General features: G+C 41.5%; 1 protein-coding gene across 2 annotated transcripts in view; it reads left to right on the top strand.

Annotated features, from left to right (window-relative positions):
- Positions 1-14713, top strand: part of CRY1 (cryptochrome circadian regulator 1) — a 43306-nt gene extending 28593 nt beyond the window's left edge. The window contains exons 4-13 of one of the 2 annotated variants that reach the window (XM_044441035.1): positions 1748-1932; positions 3933-4021; positions 4735-4875; positions 4963-5274; positions 7001-7152; positions 7255-7457; positions 8236-8337; positions 9677-9772; positions 11928-11999; positions 12086-14713. In XM_044441035.1, coding sequence (XP_044296970.1) covers positions 1748-1932; positions 3933-4021; positions 4735-4875; positions 4963-5274; positions 7001-7152; positions 7255-7457; positions 8236-8337; positions 9677-9772; positions 11928-11999; positions 12086-12189 — 1456 coding nt within the window. In that variant the 3' untranslated portion in view covers positions 12190-14713. The remainder of the gene's footprint in view (positions 1-1747; positions 1933-3932; positions 4022-4734; positions 4876-4962; positions 5275-7000; positions 7153-7254; positions 7458-8235; positions 8338-9676; positions 9773-11927; positions 12000-12085) is intronic. The other variant, XM_044441036.1, reaches the window with a different exon arrangement.
- The last annotated feature ends 10885 nt before the right edge of the window (positions 14714-25598 follow it).

The following is a 25598-nucleotide window of genomic DNA, read 5'->3' as shown; positions in this document are numbered from 1 at the left end:
AGCACTTTGCGTATTTTTCTCTGGTTTCTCCTATGCTCCTGCTGATCCCAAAGGGAGAGTAGGACTGCTTGTGAGGAATTCTGCTCTCCCCCTTGCAGGAGCCAAGGAGCAAACTGCCAGGTTTTGCAGAGTGCTGCCTCCCCATTTGGGGCTGAGGAGGCAGGACTTATTGAACAAACCAGATTCTTGGTCTCACTTCCTCATGAGGACATGGATCTTACCTGCATCTGCCACCACTGCAGCAGGAATCATCCACTCTTGCTTGTTTCCACCTCTCTCTTCCCTTAACATTGTCCAAGGGAACCAGCACTCAGCTGAGCTCTAGCTCTGGCATTTGAAAGCTAAAGCCAAGTATCTTGTACTGTTGCTTACCTGGAAAGAAAGTGTTTCCTCTCCCCATGACAGCCTTTTTTCCTGCCTTCGATTTTCTTAACTGCCCTACACATTTCCTCCTTCCCTCCTCCCGCTCCTTCTAGGACTGATTGCTAGTGTAATGAAGAGTTATCATTTATCATTCATTCATTCAATGGATTTATATGGTGCTACACTAGCTCATATTTGGACTTCCTACACTGCTCACAATATCAACACACCATTCTAAAATCAATAGCATTAAATCAACATCTTCAAAACATATTAACAATATAATCCAAATATACAGGTAATATAGCAAATTATAATATAATATAAACATTAAATAAAACAATATGAACTAAAATTGACTAAAATCAACATGGGGTTCATTTTAAAATCAGATCGTCATTAAAATCCATTGTTCAGATAACTGGAAAAAAGATCAGTCTTTGCCTGCTGCCAGAATGCTAACACCATAGGTGCCAGGTACAGCTTTTTGGGAAACCTATTCCAGAGGTGGGGTACAACTGGGATGTAACAAGGGTGTGTGTGACTGTGACTAGGCTTTGTCTCTCAAGATATGACTGTAATTGGTAAATTAGCCACAGTTGGAGGATGATGCACCTGGCCACTGAGTCCACCTGAGACTCAAGTGAGAGTTTTGGATTCAGGAGCACTCCCAAACTGTGGACCCTGTCCTTTAGAAGGAGCACAACTCCATCCAGGACAGGGTGTAGGTCATTCAACCCATCTGACTGGCTGCCCACCAACAGTACTTCCATCATTTCTGGATTGGGCCTCAGCTTATGGCCCTCATCCAGTCCAGTATTGAGCTCAGGCACCAGTTTAGGATAGCCACTGCTTCACTGGATTTGATGTGAATGAGAGGAATGAGTATCATCAGCATATTGCTTTGATGACCTCACCCAGCAGTTTCATGTAGATGTTAAATAGCATGGGGGACAGTATAGAGCCTTGCAGAACCCCATGATGTAATCGCAGAACCAACCTGTCCAGAAGGACACCATGGTGTTGAAAGCCTCTGAGAGATCCAGGAGAACCATCAGGGTAATTTCCTAAAAGGACCCTAGAAAGTCTAATTTCCTGATCAGCAATGGTCAGGAGAGCTCCCTTCCATGAGCTCTCAGCTGTCTTATTTGAGAAATCAGTATTTTCACTTATTTCCACTTGGATTTGGTAGTGGGTCCCATTGGTGTGCAGTCACAATAGGATACTGCTCATTATTAACTACGGCCATTAGATTTTTCTCTGTTCCTTATGGGGTTAAATTCTCATAGTTACACTATGGGGCAGGTGTTCTTATAGGTACAATTGTACTTCAACATACAATGTTTCATAGAAGAAACTAATTCTTAGATTTTTTTCATCCTAGGATTATTGAATTAAATGGAGGACAGCCACCTCTTACCTATAAGAGATTTCAGACTCTAATAAGTAGAATGGAACCATTGGAAATGCCAGCAGAAACTATTACTGCAGAAGTAATGTCAAAGTGCACCACCCCAGTTTCTGATGACCATGATGAGAAATACGGTGTTCCATCACTGGAAGAACTAGGTAATCCAAAATAATTCATCATTATTCATTATGTACTATAAAAATAAATGTGGATCTTTCCTAATGACCTATGTAACCCTACATGGGATTGCCTGTAGAAAAAGGAACAAAAACCCTACAGACTGACTGTTAGGGCAACTATGTGCATGTCTACTTGAAAGTAAATCTAATGTAGTTCAGTGAAATTTACTCCCATGTAAGTGTATAGAATTGTGGTTTCCTTGCTGCAACTCTGCTAGCTGCCATAAGAAGTTGTCATATTCATGAAGCTGTAAACAGTGTGCATATAAGGACATTTATATTGGAAACAGTGTTTTTTCTCCATTCCTGGTTTGTTGTGCCCCACAACTCCTTTTCATTATCTAAAATGTGTTTGAGGTATTGTAGGTCTGACATAACTTTGCCATATTAGTTGCTTGTTTACCATTGGACTACTGTGGAAACAGACTGTGAAAATCTTGACTGTGCTTTGCTCTGTTCAGAACACCACTAACCAAGAAAATTGCTCTTCTTTCTCTATTTCCAAGGCTGGCATGTTAGCTGCAGGAATATTTCCCACCATGACAGCTTTATAAGGAAGAGATTTCTCCTTGCTTTGAAAGATTGGCCACAGGAATAGCTGAAGATTTCTAAGCAAGTTTTTTCAAGTGGTCTCATAATTGGCTTGCTGGGGACAGAAAAGTCTGATCTCCTACAAAACTACCTGTCACTGACCCTTGTGCCATTGTTGCGTGCTTCTCACATTCCCAGCTTCACTTGATGGCTTCTGGAACAGCCTGTCCCAAGCAGCCTAGAAAAGATTCCCCTCTCCCCTCTTTCACCAATTTTCCATCTGGTGAGAAAAGGAAGCTGTGCATCTGCCATCAGATGAAGACTGTGATGATATACCTGATACATTCCATAAAGAATAAGTAATGGTACTGGCTTTAGATGTAAGGATAAGCCAAAGTTAATACAGAATTTGTAAGCCAAAATCATAGACTCTAATTGTAGTTTGTTGCCAAACCCCCCCCCCTCCCCAAAATGCTTGTTTAGGGAGACAGGGTGAGATGACACAAGGGACAATTCAACTAACCAAAAACTGTCATAGAGTTAGCTTCTAACCAGAATCTGTGGGGATGCTGAAATCTCAGAGGCAAGATGGAATTTTCAATAGTATAGGTCAGGGGTCCTCAAACTTTTTCAACAGGGCCAGTTGAAAGGTGGTGGCAGGTGCGGGCTGGCGAGTTGTGTGTGCGGCGGCAGCAGGTGTGCGCACAGCGAGGTAGCATCTTGCTCACTCGGAGACCAAAACCTCTCAGGCAGGCCGGATAAATGAGCATGATGGGTCGGATCTGGCCCGTGGGCCATAGTTTGAGGACCTGTGGTTTAGCAGTGGTTGAAAGGAAGGGCTTCAATGTTCCTGCCATTCCAGTGGACACAAAAGCAGAATAAATTACAAAAGAACTACAGAATTAATTTTCAGATCAGTGGTCTGGATTTGTATAAGACTGGGTCATATTCTAAATTGCAAGATGTATATAGGTTGTAGAATTTAGCTTTCATTAGTATAGAACTTAGGTTGCCTAGGTGTAGAATCTTACACAATGAAGAGTACACATAATGGTGAAGGTCAAATGAGCACATTTTTTCCTTATCCTCTTTTGTTAATGGAGGCTTCTGCTAGATCAAAGACCTTTCTGCAAATAGGACCCTTCCATTCAAAGGAGCACCACTGGATTTTACCCACTGAATTCTTTTAAATAGCAAAGGAATAGAAGATCCACGTGCATTTGCTTGACAGAATCTACAGTACAGTTGCAAATACCAACTCAGAACATTGTTTGAATCTTGATGTTGTAGTTTTTTAATTGGATCGTTCTTTTCCACCCCCCCCCCCCAGTTGACTCTTATTCACTGATATTCAAATATAATATCGGTGAATAACTTCCTGTTTGGGGAAACCAGAATCTTGACAAAATGATTAGGCTGCTATATTTATGTTAATTTTTGTCCTGCAGGTTTTGATACAGATGGACTGCCGTCTGCTGTTTGGCCAGGTGGAGAAACAGAAGCTCTTACAAGATTGGAAAGACATTTGGAAAGAAAGGTATGTTGCTGAACTTTGCTATCCATTAAGCCGGATTGTAGAGTTAAGTAGAAAGTAGGTTGTGGGTCTGATAAAGGTATATTACAAACAATTAACTTCTTCAAATAGATTTCAAGCATTGGAGTTTTCTCATTTTCATCTTGAAAGCTTTATTGTTGCTGATGACTAGATTTAATTTTGCATGTGATTAATTATTGCTTATACATAATTAATGCTCCATCTACTTTACGGACATTTTAAAAAAATCTTGACTCTAAACCCAACAGAATAAGGGTTGGCAAATTATAACCCTGCATATCACCATTGGTTATTCTGGGCGGGGATGATAGGAATTGTAGGCCAAACCTTACACCTATTAAAAATATTTTTGTTAATTCTTTTAAGTATAATGCAGCTACTTTTTGTTTGTAGCTTTTAGGCAAGATACAGGGATGAAATTTGGTGTCCTTTGGGGAAGAGTCAGAATTGTGTGTTCTGTGTTTTCTTGCTACATAGAAGCAATCTTTTGCCAATTCTTTGAAACAAAATAGTCAATGTTACTTTTCACTGGTAAATAAATGGAAAAAAATTAACTGGTGAACCATATGAAACATATACACTTCAGTGGTTCCTAGCATCTGAGATCTAACCAACTGTTGCCAACTTCTTTTTTTAATTGATCTTCATTCCAAAAAAAAATGAAATGTACATAATTATTTCATTTTTATTTTAAGGCTTGGGTAGCAAACTTTGAACGGCCACGAATGAATGCAAATTCTCTTCTTGCAAGTCCTACAGGACTTAGTCCCTATCTACGCTTTGGCTGTTTGTCCTGCCGCCTCTTTTATTTCAAGTTAACAGACCTGTACAAAAAGGTATGAACTAGCAACCTTGAACATTCAGATAATTAATCTATAATAAAACACTGCTTTAAAACTGATTTTTTATCTCATGATTTTCAGGTAAAAAAGAACAGTTCTCCTCCTCTTTCTCTCTATGGTCAGTTGTTATGGCGTGAATTCTTCTATACAGCAGCCACAAACAACCCACGCTTTGATAAAATGGAAGGCAATCCTATTTGTGTACAAATTCCATGGGACAAGAATCCTGAAGCTTTGGCAAAATGGGCAGAGGGCAGGACAGGATTCCCTTGGATTGATGCCATCATGACCCAGCTACGTCAGGAAGGCTGGATCCACCATTTGGCCAGACATGCTGTGGCTTGCTTCTTGACTCGAGGTGATCTGTGGATTAGTTGGGAAGAAGGAATGAAGGTATACTTTTAATTAATGTATTTATGCTCTTTATGATTACAGTTGAGTATCCCAGACATATAAATACATTAGGACCCTGAATCTGCAGGGGATAGGTTCCAAGCCCTCCAGCAGATGCCTGAAATTATGGATAGTAGTGGACACTGTACAGTCAGCCCTTCAAATTCATGGGGTTATGGGCTCAGGACCCCTTCAAAAATGAATGGTGAATATCTCTAGTGGGATCCCAAATGTTAACTCTGAATCCTGTTGACTAGACATGTCTTGGTAGCTGCACTACAATTACCTCTTTTGTAATTTGAATAACTTTTAACTTAAAACAAGATCTGATGCACCAGAGGACGGTCTGCTCTGGGGGAGTTCATCTTGCATCACTTCATGAGCTTCACACATAGCCGCATGCCCAGTCCTGAATCTGATGCCTTCCCCATCCTTGCCAGGGGGGCGGCACATCATTCTGGACTGGCTGCAGTGGTAGCCAGGAAGGGGAGCATTCCCTGCTCAGCTGTCTGGAGTAGTAGGCAGTAGGCTCCCAAAAAACTCCCATTTTTTTTGGACTGTGGTCAGCCATGGTTAAGTGAAATAGCGGACACAGGTGTTTTACTGTATTTCTAAATAACATTAAGACAACTTTAGTTAAACAGTCAATTTATGTGGAATTGGTTATGTTTTTACCTCTAGTGTTAATTCTCTGTACATTGTCTTCTGTTGCAGAAAGCTTCGTTATTTTCTCACCTTTTGGATTAATACCTTTAGGCAGCAGTCCTAATCATACTTACAGAAGAATAAACTCCATTAAACTTCATAAGGCTTAATTCTGAGTAAACATGGTTAGATTTGTCCTGTAATTAGAGATCTGTGGGGTGGAATTTATAGCCTGTCAAGAGTAAACATTAAATATCCTTATATAACATCAGAATATTTAGTAAAATGGCAGCATCTAGTGGAGAACCAACATATTACATGTCACACTCAAAGTTTCCTGTGTGAATTTTTGTTTTTTCTACAACCCTGTCCTTTTTTCCTCCTCCTTTCCTTTTCTGTGCATTAAATCTCATCAACTTAAGTGTTCAGAATAATACCATGGGCAGCCTGATCCTGTAGATTGGCTATAGCCACAGCAATATGAATATTGGCTTGTGCCAGATTTTTGAAGTCTAGTTCTGTTTATGTAAAGGGGCGGCAATTTGCACCATTGTAGAGCTTTCAAGAAACCTGACATACTTTTTCTTGCATTCACCTTTTTTATGTGTGTTACATCTAAGCAGGCATCTATAAAATGCACTGTAAAGGAGCCAGATGGAATGCATGCAAGGCAGTAGTGTAGCCTTCTCTGCTGAGAATAGATTCATTGCAACAATGCTCACCCTTAGTTCATCTTAGTTTTATTTCTGTTTTTATATATGCAGGCTGCCTTGATCCTCTTGTGCAGGCAACTCTCACAGATGAAATTATGCTTGCTGACTTAGCACAGCTCAAAAGCTGAATGAGTTTTGCCATGTGTAACCCACACGAACTTTTCTCAACATGGTTTAGAATAAAACTCAATAGTGAACTTTTCTTGGCATTATGTAACATTTTATACATTGTTAAAATGTATACATATTTTCAAAACCAACATTCATATGCTTTTTATACCAATGCTTTAAAAAGTGTGCAAATTCTAAAAGGTGTTTGATGAAAAACTTGTGCGCTCAAAATAATTCAGTAGTGTCTGTTTTTATAGGTATTTGAAGAATTGCTTTTGGATGCTGACTGGAGTGTAAATGCAGGCAGTTGGATGTGGTTGTCCTGTAGCTCCTTCTTCCAACAGTTTTTCCACTGCTACTGTCCTGTGGGTTTTGGCAGAAGAACTGACCCTAATGGGGACTATATCAGGTTAAGCACCTTTGTTAGATGTTTAATTAAACATTTAATCCATTGTTCAAACTGTACCATATGAGATGCTGATTTAAATGTTTTTCTTTCATTTTTAATAAGACGCTATCTGCCTGTACTCAGAGGTTTTCCTGCAAAATACATATATGATCCTTGGAATGCCCCTGAGGGTGTACAAAAGGCTGCAAAATGTATTATAGGAGTGAATTACCCGAAACCCATGGTAAATCATGCTGAGGCAAGTCGCTTGAACATTGAGAGGATGAAACAAATCTACCAACAGCTGTCACGATATAGAGGATTAGGTATGAGACATTTTGATCTGGAAGTCTGCTTTTCTTATATCATTGCTGATCTGTAGTCTCAGGGTTCAGATACTAAAGAAAGTTTAACTAGTTGACTTGAAGGTGATTAGAGAACAAAATGCTGTTTCTCTTAGGGGCTTCATTTGACTTCTTCAAAACATGGTGTTAACATTTTAATGTAAAGTTCTTGCCTCAAACTTAATTTCTTGCATAGGTAGGGCACTGCATTGGCTAACATACCCACCCATGGAGCCAGATGTGCAGTAATGCAACAAACATGAAGGTGGTTATCACATGGGTGTTCCCTCCATTTAGTGTAGCTTTCTTCACTACAGATAGGGGATGTTTAATTTGGTAAGCTACCCTAAACTATTTGAAGGACAATATATATGTTTGTTAATTAAATGCTTTTCATTGTTGTTAAACAGACTACCTCCTTTGGTCTAGAAAGATGAAGTTTTATATTAGTATGTAGAATGCATACCGGTTTTCCACAATAGGATTTAGTTTTCCAATTATCAACCTTGGTCTTTTTTTTGCAGCTCCTCTTTCTTACCATTATGTCGTAACTCAAAGTCTGTTTTCATGCCTAGGTATATATTTGTAGATTTAAAAATATCACCTTGATCTGCATAATTTCATCCTGCAAGCTGTTGCAGGAAAGATCTACTTATGGTTCATAGAAGAGAAGAGAGGCCCACTGGAAGAATGGGGAAGGATTTAAAGAACAGAACTGTGTGATCTTCATTTTAATGCTGTTGTACTTTGTTCTGATTAGGCCTCCTTGCATCAGTGCCTTCTAATGGAAATGGAAATGGAAACGGTGGCCTAATGGCTTACTCTCCTGGGGAAAACCTTCCTGGCTGTCCCAGTGCAGGTGGTAAGTTATCCTTACTATTGAGTCTTCATAAAATTAAGGCATACAGCAAAAAATACTTAACTGTTTATCTGTGGTGTAATGTTCAGCAACTTTTTTCAGCTTTCTAAAACCAGAACTTTAATAGCACTATTAGACAATAAAAGAAAGTAAATAGTAAATGTAAATAATCACACTCTATATTAGTAGAACAGGATGTTTACATCCAGCCATACAGTGACCAGACTGCAGAGAACACAAGATAGAAAAATCTATGCATTAACAATGCAGACCTCCTACCTTGGCAGACAAGTAGTTAGGGGATGGCTGTGGAGTAGTTCATAATAATGCTGTTTCTTTCCATACCCTGACATGCTGCTGTCGGGAGCAGTGCCCAGGCTCTAGTCATCAACTGGTTGTGACTTTAGGCAGTGAGGCGGATGTCCCTCTGCTTCTAAAAGGACCAGGACCTAGGTTGGATTGGGGTAGGAAGAATATGTAGCCCATACCCTCAGGACTTCATCCCCCCAACACTTCCCTGAGCATCTTTCCCCATGGAACAATAGAATAGTAGAGTTGGAAGCAACCAGTAAAGCCATCAGATCCGACTCTCTGCTTAATGTAAGACTCCAGGTTAAAGCACCCCTAACCGGTGGCTGTGCAGCTGCATCTTGGATGTCTTCTGTGTGGGAAACCCCGCAACCTCCCTAGGTAATTTGTTCCATTGTCATATTGCTATAACAGTCAGGACATTTTCCCTAATGTTCAGCCAGAATTTGTCTTCCTATACCTTAAGCCCATTATTCTGCTTGCTGCACTCTGAGATGATAGAAGAGAGATCCTGGGCCTCTTCTGTGTGACAGCCTTTCAACCATTCATTTATTAATCTCAAGCTTCAGTCCTGCTCCTTCAGTTTGTCCTTCACCTTAATGGAACCTCTGAAGTTCCTCCAGTCAGTAAATCTAGATGATTAAGATGTTTCTCTGGTGGAGAGGATTTTGGTGGCAGGAGCTGAGAAAGTACTATTCTGAGTCAACATAAACATAGTGACATGCTGTGGAGCCATATAAGTATGCAGGTCAGTGCTATGGATCTGAAGATTTATGTTCTCACCAGAACTGGCATAATTATGCATAAAGCATATTTGGCAGTGTCTGGAAGTTTGATGTTTTGTAATCCTAACTGAAATGATTACAATGATTATTCTTGATTGCTTCTAGACTTGGGGTTTTTTGGGGCAGGGAGAATGATCATAGAAAGGTCTTCACCATCAGTAATAGCTAGAATGGTCTTCTCTGGGAAGTTATTAATAGATTCTTCCCAGAAACAAGAAGAGCCAATGATGTGGATTTCCTTTCTGCAGGATCTCAAATAGGAACTAACGAAGGCCAGTCAGGGAGTGTTCAGAGCTGTGCTCTAGGAGAATCTCGTACAGGAACAAGTGGAATTCAGCAGCAAGGTGAGATAGTTAGAAACTGTACCACATTCTTTCAGCTTCACACAGTTAAATTCTCCATGCCCGTTTTAATGGCATGTTTCTTTTAAAAATGCGAGAGATACCAGTTGAGCAGCAGAAGTGAAGCTCTCTTAGTGTACAGATTGCCTCTGTGATCAGATGTGCATGCCACAGGATTTGCTAAATCTTTTCATTCTGGAACTTACCTGAATTGAGCAAAAGTTCTGAGCCTCTCCAAGTAAAAGGCAAGAGAACTCTGCAGACGATTATTCTTGTTGTTGCAGTGGGAACTTAGAAATGGGAAAAAGTTAAACCAGTTCATTATGATTTTAGCAACAGTGTCCAAACCCCTGTGCAGAGCTCTCCATGCAGATATGCTTTCAGTAAGCTACATTATGTGAAAGCATGCTTAGTATTGGTAGAAAAGGAAAATTCTGGGAAAGCTAGAGAACTATAGAAAAGTGTAGAATTTCTACTTCATTGCTTTTAAGGGAACTGATGTAAGAGAACAGCCACAGATGTTAAATAATTATTTTGCTTCTGTATTCTCCACAAACTGAGTTGGGGGAGACCTACCTGGGGGGCTAGATGAGGTTGATTTTATGGGGGCACAGATTGGAATCACCTCCCTAGAAGTCAAGCTCTTAAGGGCCCTGGATGTTGCAAAGGACGATGGAAAGGCTCATTGTACGGAAAGCTCTAGAAACCCTAGATAGGGAAGGGAGGTTGGCAGCCATGCAGCATGGATTGCATAAAAACAGATCCTGCCAGATGAACCTTGTGGAATTCTATGATAAGGTCTCAAGGTGGCTAGATGGAGGGGATGTGGTGGATGTGGTTTACCTGGATTTCAGCAAGGCCTTTGACAGAGTGCCTCATGATATCCTGGTTGAAAAATCGTTAAGCTTTGGGATAAATCGATACTCTGTCCGATGGATTAGGGCATGGTTGATAGATCATAAGCCGAGGGTGACTATCAGTGGGGAATCATCAGGATAGCAGTTGGTGATGAGTGAAGTCCCTTGGGGCTCAGTTTTGGCTCCAGTTCTGTTCAACTTTTTTATCAGTGACCTGGAGGAAGGCATAACCAGTCTGCTGTCTAAATTCATGGAAGATACCAAAGTGGGGGTGGTGGCCTGAGGAGTAGGTGATCTAGATCCAGAAGCATCTGGACAGGCTGTGGAAGTGGGCAGGGCAACATAAGATCACATTCAATGTGGATAAGTGCAAGTGTCCAGGTACAGAATGGGGGACAAGTAGTTGGAAAGCAGCACTTGTGAAAGGGATGTCGGAGTACTCGTTGATAGCAGGCTGAACATGAGCCAGCAGTGTGATGTGGCAGTTAAGGCAAATGCCACCCTTGGATGTATAGCCAGAAGCATGGCTTCCAGATATAGGGACATGTTGATACCACTCTGCACAACTCTGGTGTGTTCACAACTGGAGTACTGCATCCAGTTCTGGGCTCCACATTATAGGAGAGACACAGCTCGGTTAGAATCAGTTTGGTGCAGGGTCACAAGAATGGTTGCCGGGTTGGGAGGGACATATGAGGAGAGATTGAAGGAACATGGTATTTCCAGCCTGGAGATGAAGAGACTCTGAGGGATCTTTTAGCGACTTGTAGCTATGTGAGGGGACATCATGTGGAGGAAGGCCATGACCTGTTCTTCCCTGCAGTGGAGGGCACTTCAATGGGGCAAAGCTCAAGGAACCAAGCAACAGCTGGACGTCAGAAAGTACCTCCTGATGGTTAGGACCCCTAGGGTATAGAATGGGCTTCCAAGGGAGGTGGTTAAGGCCTCATCAGTGAGGGTGTTCAAGAAAAGATTGGACAACCGCATGTTGGCGATTACATGAGCACAGCCAGCTTGAGCAGGGCTCAGACTAGATGCCCCAGAAGACCCCTTCTGACTTGCTTTGTTTCTATGTTTGTATTAGGCCTATTGACCAGAAGTTACCCTCCCAGGCATAATGAGGAAAAATATCTATCTGTAGTATATATGAGCTGGTTTTTACCCCTGATCCCTAAATGATTTTGAAGAGGGATGTTTTCCATTGCTTATAAAAGTTTATTAAGCATAAAACAATTATTTAATCTCTCCTACTGATATTTATTGCTGATTTTTAGAAATTAAAACCCCCCTCTATTTAACAGGTTACTCTCAAGGGAGTAGTATTTTGCATTATGCTCATGGGGACAGTCAGAAAACACATTTAATCCAGCAAGGTATGTTCTCTAAACATATTTGATGGCATTCTAACTAGGCGAAAGCTAAATAGTTTCTTAATCTGGATCTTTCTTAAACTCTGCAGGAAGAACATCACTTGGTACAGGAGTGTGTGCTGGGAAACGACCGAATCCTGAAGAGGAAACTCAGAGCATTGGTCCAAAAGTACAGCGACAGAGCAGTAATTAACTGGGTAAAAATTAGAATTCGGAAGGAGGCATTTGATGATAGAAAATATGCTGTATTCCACTCTCAGAAGAAAAAAAAGTAGACATGCCTCTACTGCATAGTTGAGAAATATAACTTCCAATGGAGAAGTGGACCAAACAGCACTGAACTTAACATCCTGCCTGGTAGTGGCCAAGATCCCCTGCTGTTTAGTCCATGCTTCTAGCTCTCTTATATAGGGATACCCTGAGCATGACCTGTATTACTAGCTTCTCTTTTTCCATTAAACTATGTATTAACTTGATCCTTTGTTTTTGCTTGTTGAGTGAGAGACACTCCCACTTAACTCACCAGCCATTTGTGTAATGTGGAGAGCAACTATTTATTTTGTTTATTTGAACCTATTTGTTAATGTTTATGTGCTTAATAGTTTTTGAACTGAGAAGATAATGTTTTTCATTTTATTTGTTCTAAATACCTTCTATAGATTTCTCTTTTGTTCCCTCCCTAAGTTGCAGCTTATCTAAGACTGTGTCCCATCTGTAACTTGGTATTTTCCTCCTCTATATTTCTGCTCCACTCTTGTCCCTTAAGAGGGAAAATCAAGATCCACCCAAAATAATCTGTGGCTATTCTGCACATGGAATCTGGGTAAATAGCATTGTTTTCCTACTTAAGGTTTTATTTTGCTGCACATTTATCCAGCTTGCATTTAGAACAAATAGTCAAGGCTGCCTTGAAGCATCGTTGATCCTGAAGCAGTTGTTCTATTCCAATCTTATTTTCAGAATAGCTAGGGCTACCTGGTATGGTGGCTGGGGATTTTGGGGGTTGCAGTCCCAACACATCTGGAGGATACCAGGTTGGGGAAGTCTACTAGGACAATCCAGTTTTCCTTTCAACTCTGAGGAAGGATTTTGGGAAGTTCACAGATTCCTTGAAAGCATGAAAACAGGAAACCCTAAATGTACTATTACTGGTTCTTACCAGCTGGAATACTTATTTTGCTGTACTTTTTTTCTTTATGCCAGAAATACTGTAAACATGAAGAATTGCTCCGACAATACTTATGAGGTGTCAGCCCAGATCTTAGTTTTACTTAAAATGCTGTGACATTAAGATCTGCAAATACACCAGGAAACCAGTATTATGGATTAACAAACTGTTGAGTTTTGCTGAATTTTTTTTCTGCACCAAGATGAACCAGTTTTTCCAACCCACTGCTTTACTCTAATCAACAGCTTCTGGACTAACTTAAAGGGTAAAAAAGACACTTGAAAGAAGCTGTGATTCATTTGCTCAGCACTACATTTCTGCATTGTTATGTCTTAAATTCTTTGTGCTGGGTTCTTCCTTTATTTTGTCTTTGAGCCACATCCAAGATCTAAATTTCCAGAACTAGTAGGACTCATCTTGCCAGAGTTCACTCTCCAATACTGCAGAGCCATAGGCCTCTGGAGTAGCTTTACTTTGAGGAGCTGCTTCTATTGTGTGGAGCCTGTACAATTATCAGATATGATTTGGTATAAAAGGCCAGTCTAATGTTAAAATCCCCAACCCTAAGAAATCCTACTTTGCTGTGTCTGTAGATGCCCTCTAGGCTAGTTATCCCCAACTTTGATTACAAACTTTTAGCTGCAATCTTAAACATACTTATCTGGGTGTAACTGATTGAACTCAGTAGGGCTTATTTCTGAGTAGACATGCATAAGATAGTACTGCTGGTCTGTCACTTCAGGTGCTGCTTTATGCAGCCTTTTTTGCCTTTTGGCCTCACTTCCATTTGAGATGCTTTTGACATAAATTACCTGTAGTTTGAAATCTGTAAACCTGTTTTCTTTACCCATCTCTGCTTGTATTTTTAACTTACAGCAGTGTTGAGAGAAGGATCCACATCCTAAAATTTCAGGGCAAAATTATATCACTTCATAGTGGAATTAAATTTTTGTGAGGGTACTTATAGTACAATTTTCATTTTCATACATTTATTTTCACACTCTAAATTGTTGTAATCAGGTATGATTTTTTGGAATGCATTGTTTCTAACTGGCATTTATATGGTTTTTAAACTTTTAATGACTTTCACAAGAGGCTAATAGAGATTTTTGTAAATACAGCATTTGGTGATGAGTTTGGTAACTTAATGTAAATATAAGCATTCATGATTAGTGATAGATTCATCAATATATTTTTGATATTTCATGTATGGCTTTCACTAAAGGCATTAATGGATTGATGTATAATGGAAAATGTCCAGGCAATGATGACCTTTTTAGATTTAATATTTTTAGATTTGGGACAGGATTTTTGACCTCTTTATGATCCAAGCTCTGTCTTTTCAAAATGTCAGCTCTTGTATGTCTGTGAATAAAATACAACAGAGAAGTTATTGTATGGAAATACAGTTGTATATAAGCCCCATGCCAATATTTTTGTTAAACAACAAAGTTGTCATGTAATACGTCCCATTCTTGTATTTCCCACTGCCTTGTTCAATCACAGTGAGGATTCCTTGTTAATAAAAATGTATATACAGTTTGTTTCATTGAAGCCTTATTCTTGTGCAAATTCATTGTCAGTCTAGTTGGTAGTTTTTTTAAAAAATGTTAGTATAATGAGTCTTGATATGTAGTTTCTGTTAATGATAATGATTTTAACCATGGCATCTGCTATCAGATTTATCTGATATTTGGGCTAATTTTACTTAACTGTTTAACTTAATTTAACAAAGCTAAGAACCATTTTCCTGTGTTACACTTTAAATGTTGTTTTTTGTAGCATAATAAAGGTTCATGGCAAATAAGTGTGGGATGGAGAATGGCATCTGGATCCATAGTAGTGCCATCAGCAGATCAGGGAGTGCCATCTCCTGAACAATGCCCCAACCCTTTTTGCCCCTTCCAGGCAGTGATGCTTAAATAAATGGAGACAGAACAGTTGTGGAGCAGATGGAAATTGCCTGTGTAAAATACATTCTGGTCCAGATACTGCCACAAGATCACACATACTCATGAAAAGGTATAGTATGTTATCTGTTACCATTTGATACTCTTTAAGCCTGCTGTCACATGTTAGAATAATGGTAATCCAGAAAGAACTGCCTGGATAGCACTTGCACTGGTGAGAGAAATTTAGGACAAATTTGGTTGTAAGCCTAAAGACAGAAGTAGATGATACATTTCTGCATCAGCCATAGCAGACCTCCATGAAAAAAGGTCTGGAATTTCTGAGTTTATTTTATGGCATTATTAGTGTGCATATACTTTAGTGTGCAGGTTGAAATTACTGAGGATGGGAGGCACTGCAGGAGAGAAGAATGCTGATGAAAATGCAGGTAGCCAGTGCCGGTAGCAGTTGTACAGCAGGAAGGAAAATGAAGAGACCTAAATCTAGTCCCGTATCAGTGCCAAATAGCAAATCGGTGGAATTTTAACTGTCTGGAAAGGACTACTCTGATAGAATGGCTAATGGGTGCCTTGCAACCTAGAAATGCAGTATTAGCACTGTAGCCAAGCAGAATATCCCTGTCTGCATCACTACATACAGAATATCTCCCATACACACACAATTCACAAACTAGACCTTAAAAGATGGGAGGACTGCAAAGAAAAGACTGAAATACAACAGCTACAGCAGCGCTGACTGGATTCCGTTCAAAAATTGAGCGAACCAGTTATGTCAGTTGAAAAGGAGCGGCTCACATGAAATCATTCTTCACTATTATGTGTGTAAGGTACAAAAATCAAATGAACAGTGAATAATCCAGCTGTTGCCCAGCTTTGTGAACCCATATTCTTGTCTATTTCTTCCATGAATTTGGTTTCCACAAGTGGCACTCTGAGATCCAATCTGATATTCTTCCTTTCCCACTTAATATGCCAAAGCTTTTGTAAACAGCATGGAAAGAAAAGGCTCAAGCTATCGGCTCCATATTCTATATCCAGAGAGTGAGATGGTGGTTTATTATTTATTGAAAGTGTATAACCCCACCCTTCAGCCAAAAGACCCCTGGAGCAGCATACAAATCAATGAAAACTGAGGCAGGCTCTGCCTGCGGGCTTACAGACTTAAACACGCAGCACAATATTTACAGCACATTTACCCAAGCAAATGTGGGCATGGGTCAGAGAGTCTCTCGGTGCATTCACATAGTAAGTGTTGCACCCCACATGTTATTTATTTACTTATTGCTTCAGATTGTGTTTGACTGTTGGTGAGCTGCCTTGAGAGTTTGTTAAACTGAAGGGCAACGGGAACATGTTTCAGACCAATACAGGGATGAGAGCTGACAATAATAAGCATTGCTTCCAAACACTGCAGCCATGGGTGTTTCTCTAAACCTCTGATGTGACTCTGTATCAGGATTCACAAATTTTTCAGGCCAAAGGCTTGGGGGTCACAGCTTGCAAGCTGATCTCGCAGCCCAGAGAAGCCTACGCACCTTGTCCAACACTGCTAGCAGTGTCAGGGAGGGATCAATCTGTCTGAGGATCTCTGGTGGAGGTGGAAAGTACAGGTGGCAGTAGTGGGGTGGTCAGGACAGTCTTGGGGGATTGCCATAAAGTCCCTGGGGCCACATGCTCTGTAGTCTACAGATGAGAATTTGCAGAAAACAGGTGGCAACATATTTATGAATGCAACTAAAGTAACATTGGTAAGATGTCAGAACAGGACCATCTGTTGGATATTCTAAGAATACATCTTAATAAGGTTTAAGGGAGAAACAGCATAAGCATAATGTCAGAAGAGGCTCTTCAATCAATATCAGCTTGGGGTCTTTGAGGGCCCATGGGCAAGATTCTCTCAATGCCCCCTGCCCCCGTGAGTCCGCCTTTTCAAACCCAGCTGCTATTGCTCCTCTTTCTTGTCATGTGCTTGTTTGACAAGCAGAGTACCAGTGTAGCGACTACTGCTCCTTCCTCCACACCACAGCCCTTCACCCGGAACAAGAGGCAGATGAACAAGGTAGTTGCAATAGTGAAGAGGAGAAGCAAGTCCTGGGGACTCAATAGGCCCCTGCTGGGTTATAGGCCCTTGTCAGGTGCCCAACCATACCTACCCTTGGCACTGGCCCCGTCTTCAGTGGTACCTTCTCTCTTATGTTCATTCCCATGAAAGGAGGAAATGCCACTCTAGGCATCACACTTTGCTGGCTAAGAGTTGTTTTACCCAACCACATTTGGGAAGACCAATGGGCACTCTGTAAGCCCAAAATAAGGGTGTCCAAAGCTCCAGTTAAACCGTCTCTACTGCAGTTGCTTCTGAAAGGCAATATGTGACTTAAATTTGAATATGCCTTAGAGCCCTTATCCATCTATTATAGCAAGTGTCATTTAATGTGGGCTTGTGTAAGTTGTATGAGACAGTAAGGAAGCCAAGGCCAAATGTGGCCCAGAGCATCTCTTGTGCATGAGAAAACAGCTGTGCTTATGAAACCATTTTTCTCTTTTTATGGACTGGGATTATAAGAATAAGAGAACTGGAATTACAAGTTTCTTCAGAAGATGAGTTGAAGCTTGTTGAGTGACATGGAAATGCTGACCACAAGGTAGCTGGTTTTGTAAGAGGATCTTCTCTCCTCTACCTTTCTATCTTTCTAGCAGAATAAATGTTAAATTATTGCAAAACAGACCTGATCAGACATAAGTGTATCATACTTGGAAAAACAGGCAATACCCAATTCTGTCACAGTATAAGAAATAATTTTGTTATGCTTGTCATGCTAGCATATACCAACTTGAGTGCATCTCATTAAGGCTAAAATATTTGCCACTGAATATTTGTCAACTGCTGCAACTCCCCTTTGCCCAGCAAGAGTTAATGGTGTGCTAGGACTGGTTTACACTAATGCTGCCACAGCACTGCATACTGCCCAAGTGAGTATTAAGAAACACCAAGAGGAAAGAGAGGCCACACACGCTTACATATGTGTGCATCTGTGTGTGCATCTCTTGATAGAGGTATCCAATGATGTCATTCTACAAACTCAGAGAGTGCTAGTAAAACTCAGCCACATCTTTCCATTTTCTGCAAGGGCTTATGCATCATGCTTCAATAACATTTTGTTGGATTCTCCAGCTACACATTGTTCAGAACCTCACATGTGTGAGCACAACATCATTTGTGGAATGACGCCATTGCAGGCAAACCCAACTCAGGTGCAATCCTAGGTGTGCTTAGACAGAAAAATATCTCGCATCTCCCAGTCTTCCCCAGCCAGCCATTCTCCATCCAGCCCTTCGTTTTCTTGTAGATTAGAAACTCATCCTGCACTTTTCTCCCCTTGAGTTCAGTAGGGCAGACTTCCAGGTAAATGGACACAGGAGTGCAGCTTGCAGTCTAAGAGGTACAGTTTGGTTATTTTAATCACTGGAATTAATGGGCCTTTGGTGGCAGGTGAGGAATGTGTGGAGGCTTTTAGCTGATGTGGTGGCGGTGCTTCATTTACTTCAATGAAGTAAGCAAACCCTGCTGCATTTCAGGTCTCTCTTGCTTCTCCTGCTGCATGGGGCCTGGACATCTATCACAAAGTCCTGCCCTGATGGAGCCCCTGGATTAATTAAAATTAATTTATGTAAGACAAAGAGAAGGGGGCAAGTGTATAAGCAGTTGCACAAAGTAAATTGCTGCATCCATCCTTTCATCATTATTATCTCTAATATGTGCTAATCACTTTATAACTAGATAGAGGAAACTGAATAATCTGCGAACCCCCTCTGGCCAAAATAGAATGCTCTAAGATCTTCATAATTCAGATACTCACTGATAACATTAATTGTAGGAGATAAATAGAGGCTCCTATAATTAACTCTCATTCAAATGCTATGTTAGAGCAATTGTGCCTGTGCTGCACCAAAGCCTATTGTAGAATATGGGTGCTTATTCACAATATACCCCAAGGTTTGTTGTACCTGGCCTATTCTCCATACATTTACATGGTTAGAAATTCTAGAGTCATGCAAAGCTGGTGAGAGTGGGCTATGCCAGTGTTAAGCAACCTCTGCATAATCCCAAAAGGTGACTTTTGCACAGGCATTGGCACTTTCACAGCAGTCTAAGAAGCCTCCCACCTTAACACATTTTGGAACATTAGGAAGCACCAGGCCAAGAGTCACATTAAATTAATTTTATTGCTGCTCTGTCTGCAGTTTTAAGGTCTTTTCCCTTGTTTTGTATTCTATGAAATGCAATGCATTTTATTATGATACTGTGCTTTTTATTATACTGAATCTGTTAGGATGGATGACAGCTGAGAAATGGGGAATCCAGTGTCCATGGGCACCTCTTTTGCCACCTGCCAGATTCCCTGCCTTTCCTTAGGTTTATCATTATCATTATTTTTTAATGCGGACACTGGAATGGTGCAAAGCAAAGGGTTGCCCTCCAGCACCACCCTGATTTGGATTCTAAGGAGTGGTTTCGTGTTTTTGAGCTCCAACCCCACCTTTGCCCTGAACTGGGTTCTTGGGCAAGTTACTAAACAAAAAGTTGCCTTCTGGGAAATGAATTTTTGGCAGCCATTCCATGAATGCGTGGACCCTCATATCAGCCATTCTGTGAAAGTGCCCATGACACTCACAAAATACCAAATATCCAGTGCTAACTGTGAATGGGCAACTTTGAAGCCTCTTTTGCATCTTCCTTCTTATGGTTCTTTATCCTTAAAGTAGACTTGGACTGGACATCCTTTCAGATAGAAAACAGTCCTCTGTAAAGTTGAACACATAGACTCTCTCACTGTGGGAAGCCAAGCTAATGAAAGTGAGCAGCAGACAACAGAGCAACTTGAGGAGAATGAAGCGTGAAGTGAATGAAAATCTCCATTGAGAAATTTGCACAGCAATCAAAGGAAAGCAGACCTGGCCCTTTGAATTTGGGCAGAAGAGTCTGCATTATACTTCTTTGCTCAGAGAAAGATCCTCTAGGCAGATTCTGATGTCTTGATTTCTCTAGAAGAAGCTATGCAGAGATCTTCTATCACCTGCTGTAGGATGCCAGCACTGCCTCAGAGACCCTTCTCTGGCTGGTGGGGGATGAAGAATGAGAAAATAGGACATATGGCCAAAAGCAATCAGCTTTTATTGTCAGCTGAATGCGTGCAGCAGGGGAAGGTGGGAGGAAGGACATTTTCCCCATCAACTACTGGCAAGCAGAGCTATACCTGTAATAAAAAGATCATTCTGCCAGGCCAAACCTCCCTTTCCAAGGAGATTTATTTATTTATTTATTTGGAATACTTATATGCCGCCCCATTCACAAAAGCCTCAGGGCGGCTTCCAATACAAATAAATAGCTATACAAATACATAAAAACTGGAAATACCATGTCATGTTATTTTTAAAAAAGTTTATACTACTTTTCCAACTTTGTTTTTCCAACATATGTTAAAAGTAACTGATAACAATATTGGGCAGGAGGACTAGAATTAAAACTTCAATAATAAAATCAACAAAGCAAGCATATATCTCACTCCTCTCTTTCCAAGCCTTTAAAATGTTTTGGAACACAGTTCCCAGCATTGGCCTTGCTGCTTGGTCTGGTGGAAGTTGGAAGCCCAAAATATCTGGAGGGCACCAAACTGGGGAAGGCTTCTCTAAGCATTAGGGTATGAGGAGAAATAGCAAAGCTCCAGTAAAAAAGGAAGGTTTGTTTGTTTGTTTGTTTGTACAGCAAACAGGAGTGAAGATGAACTGTTCCTCAATCCAAAGGGAGTTTGTTCAACAGCTTAGAGGCCATATTGGAAAACATCCTATTTACATTCCACAGAATAATAGTAACTAAAACAGGACTAATTTACTTAGTGGAGAAGACTGAGCTGAAGTCTTCCATGCCTGCATTTGCAATGTGAGGAAGTAATGCAGCTGTCCCAACTTGAAGCTAAGCAGAACAACGTTAATTTCTTATGACTGCCTCATGGCAAACATGTGTGCTCAGATCCTTAATTCAAAGCATGTGGGATCCTCAGGCTGAAGTTCCTTGGTGCTGAGGGAAAATGAGAAGCCATAAGTTCAGGTACAATTTTTTTTCTTCCTGCACTCAGCCCCCAAAGTGAAAACAGATTTGTGGTAGAGAGGTAAGCATCAGGAAGATGCATGGGAGGGGAGGGGAGGGGAGGGGAGGGGAGGGGAGGGAGAGGAAGGCAACCTTTTTAAGAAGGAGTTTGAATCAGGACACACTTAGAGCTCCAGGAAAGGAGGGAAAGACCTTGAGACAGAAGCAATTTGATGCAACAGGATGAGGGAAGGTGGCAGTGCAGGATACAAATGGAAAGAGATCTGCAAAAAGGGCAGAGGTGCAGGAATCTGCGAAAGGGAGAGGGAGCTGAGAGGGAGCCTCTTGGGACTTGTACAGACGTCCCTGCCTATTAGCAATTGCCAGTCCCAGTCATTTTTATAGACATTTCTACTGTTTGGTAGGCACTGTGCTAACCTGGATCAGGCATGTAAGAGAAGCTCTGTTATACATTTGTGTACACACATGTATAACACAGAGTATTTCATGAATACTCAAATTTTGGCAGAGTTCTCCTCATGGCTAAATAAAAGCAACAACCTTAAATCACTTTTTTCCAAAGATGGGACCCCATCCAACCCAAAGCCTGATGCTACAAGAGACCCCAACAAGCCACAGAGAAAACACTTTGCATGTTCAGACTAGAAGATCTTTCTGCAGGGGCTCCTGGGGGGATATATACCTGCTCTTTCCTATATACTTTCCTATCTAATCTTTCCTATAGACTGAGCTAAGCAGGGTCAGGTCTGGTTGAAAGGTGGATGAGTGATGTAAATGCTGTGAACTGCCCAGAAAGCTTCCACTACAGGTGATATAAAAATCCAATGTGATGATGATGATGCATGTTCTGATGCCTGTCCCGAGTTTCTGCAGGATCCAGTTCTTCCACCCATGCATTTGGGTAGCGGTTGCCTTGCACACAGAGAAATGATCCTTCCGTTGCACTGAAAGCAGGAGCCAGTAGGGGGAGCTCTGCATTCATTAGAACCCCTCCTGGACATGCACGAAATTATCCAAAGGTGGCATTGATAGATGTGCTAAGAAATCATGACAGTGGGAAATCAATTAATTTGAGTACAAGTGTGTGGGAGCAGTGTTTCCTTCTTTTGAAAGCCCTGCTCAGTGTCGCAGCCGCATCATCTATTTCATTTACTTGAGGTTCGCAGATCAATAAGGAGAACGCGCTCTCTCTTATACTCACCCAGGCAAAAATGCGATCTATTATTAATCAAAGCAGACTAGATTTCCACTGGAGATATGACTTCCTGCGGCAAGATGTGGCCGCCCTGATCCCAGCAATGCAGTTGCTCATGGTCTTGTGGAAAGAAGCCACTGCACACCTATTAGTGAACTGCACACATGCATCTGGATATGCATCTGAGTACAGAAGATTTATTATTATTATTATTATTATTATTATTATTATTATTATTATTATTATTAGATGCTGGCTTGGGTCCGAAGATGCCAACTTAGGGCAGAGACCTATGGCTTGGAAGCCTCTGAACCCAGATTCTGGTTGAAGTGGGCAGGACAGGAGTACAGAGGCAGTCTCTGCCTCTTTGGCCATTTTTCAGCATGTCAAGTGAGGGCATTTTGGAGGTAGAGCAAAATGGGCTCAGGATATTTCTGGCCTAATCCCTTCCCCTCCCTGCCACCACAATGTTCCCTCTCCTCCTCCTCTGAGGTCTCTTTCCTACTCTTGGAAGAAAGCTGATGGTGCTCTTTCCATGCCTTTTATGAGGGATGCAGCCTTGAGTTCCTTGACAGGAAAAATGTTTGTTTGTTTATTCAATTTTTATCCCCCCCATTAGCCATAAGGCTCCCTGGGTGGCAATTATGTAAATAGATCATTCGTATACATATAAATGTACATAGATACAAATCTAACAAATAAGCAAGTAATTTTTTTTAAAACCCCCAATTTTCTCTGTTGCATCTCATCCCCTTGGATGAGCTGGCATTGTGCTCACATTTGCTTCCTCTCCTGCTCTCTCCCACCTTGAATTCTCGCTGTCCAAGGGCTCTGAAATCGAATGCCCCCTGTCCCCTTCACACACATCCCTTTTTACTAGTAGGGGTTCCTAGGAGAAAGGATCTTTTAAGGTCATACACAGACATTCAAGCATAATTAAATTAACAGATGCCCTTTTTTTCTTTTCGGTCCTATCATCCTAAGCCCTGGATCTTTTCCATGCCATGCTCTGACCCTGCCAGCTCCCAAGGCTATGAACAAAATGCAGGATGGGATGGATGCTTGGTCCAATCCCACAGGACTCTTCTGCTGTTTTCTGAGGTGTTGCCCATCCATCTTACGTGCCTGAAGATGGGATTTAGCCACCTGGCCATTCTCAACTTCCTCCTGTTCTCCACCTGCTAACCCCAAGCTGCCCGCTCACCTGGCAGTGGCCGTGGGGTCTGTCTTTCCATGGGGGAGGGATGGGCTTGGTGGGATTGGCTTGGGAGGATTCAGGGGAAGCCCCAGGCCTCACCCACCCACCAGCATTCCTGCTTAGGAATGTCTCTGGATTTTCCCGGGGCCAGATGCATTCAGGAGGCTAAAGATGGCAGGTGAGGGTAGCCAGCTCTTCACTCCAAAGTGTTCTGGGGCATCCAAATTCTTTTTAGTTAAACATACATTCAATTTTTTAAAAATGTTTTTGCAGAGCAGGAGATATTGTCCACAGCTGACCACGTTACCTACCCATTCTTTACTGCTCAGTGTAGGAAGCTCATTGGAAACTGATCCTCCAGAAAGGCCCTGGGTTTCTCAGAGCGAGGGTACAGTTGTCAGCGCCCACAGGAGATGCAGCTATGATCACAGCAAAAAGAAATTGGGGCCAGGCATGAAAGCTACGGAAGATGAAAGAGAAATGAAGGCCGTGCTTGCAGTAATGCGGCTGTTGAGTGAAAGCGGTGAAATATAAAACACATCTACATATTAAAATAGAATTAAGAAAGGAAGAAAAAAGCGAGGCGCATAAACTGTTCCAGAAACACAAGACAAAGAAAAGAAGAGTGAAAGAGCAGAAAAGAGCTATTTTTGGAGTGATTACATATATTTATTTATTTACTTTTGCTTCTTCAGCCCCTCCAGGAATCTCACTTTAAGCCACTTTTCCAAAGTGAGGCATGTAAGAGGCACTTCCTTGACTTCCAACTTGTCTTTTATCCCTGGTGCTGCTCAGAGAAATCCTCCAATGAGTCTTGCAATGTAGGTGAATAGGCACACCTACTGATTCCCTGGCAGCATGTGTGGGTGTCCCAAGGCAAACTGGAGGAATGATTCCATGCATTTCTAGACTAGTGGAATATGTAGAAGTGTTGCTGGAATAAGAAGTTCATTGAAAATGATACAGAGATTCATAGACGCTAATCTGAATTTACCAAAAACAAATCCCTCCAGACTAATCTGTTCTCATTTTTTGACCAGGTAGCCTCCCATGTGGAATACGGAAATGCTGTGAACGTAACATATTTATTTATTTTACTTATTTAGAAAATTTCTAGGCCGCCCCATTCTCCGAAGCCTCGGGGCGGCTTACAAATAAATAAATAAATTAAAATACATAAATAACAATATAAAATACACATAACTGTATAAAATAAGTCGCCCTTGACTTCGTCAAAGCTTTTTTCAAGTGCCCCAGGATATCCTGATTTGCAAACCAGTTAAAAGTAGGCAAGACTTCTTGCCGGGGTGGCACAGCACCTGGAGAATTAGCTTCTCTGTTTTTCCTCCCTCAGCAACCTCAGGCTAAAACACTATTTTTTGCCAACATACTCGTAAATCGTCCAGACAAGTCTCTGAGCATATACAAAGTGGTTTGTCAATCCCTGTCTAGCGATTAATTCCCAAAACTCTCCTTATGAGCACATTTGTGTCCCAACCCTTGGGGAAGGGTGCTGAGGATCTGAGCACAACTCTGGTCCACACGCTTCTCGACTCACTGGGCCTCCCACCGTTGCCGCCACCCGACAACCTGAGCCACCTCCAAAAGTGGCTGGTCTGCTTGAGGGCTCCCCAGTCTCAGCAGCCCTTCCCACTAGCTGTGCTTCCATGCTATTCCCAGGGTCTGTCTGGCCCACTGCCGCATCTGTCCTGAGAGTTATTGTAAGCCGTCCAGAGACGTGCAATAATTGGACGGGTTAGAAATACCCAAATAAATAACAAAAATAAATAAATCTGCCCTGGAGCTAATCTCCTCCACCTGTTGTAACCCAAGACCTTGAACAACCTCCTGCAACTCAGTCCCACAGAAACGTTCCTCTTCCGAATCTGAATCATCAAAATAGCACGACCAGTCTCCTGCGGGAATGCTTGCCTCGGCTCACCACCCGTGATGCACTGGCAGGCTGCTGTGGAGGGGTGCAGCCAAACCCCTTGCTGCTCCAGTGCACTTCCGAGGCATCCCATA

The sequence above is a fragment of the Varanus komodoensis genome, unplaced genomic scaffold (genome assembly GCF_004798865.1).
Source record: "Varanus komodoensis strain SLA01 unplaced genomic scaffold, ASM479886v1 scaffold39, whole genome shotgun sequence".
NCBI classification, from domain to species: Eukaryota; Metazoa; Chordata; class Lepidosauria; order Squamata; family Varanidae; genus Varanus; species Varanus komodoensis.
Note: the sequence above shows the minus strand (reverse complement) of the source record. Positions and strands in the feature narration are given on the sequence as shown.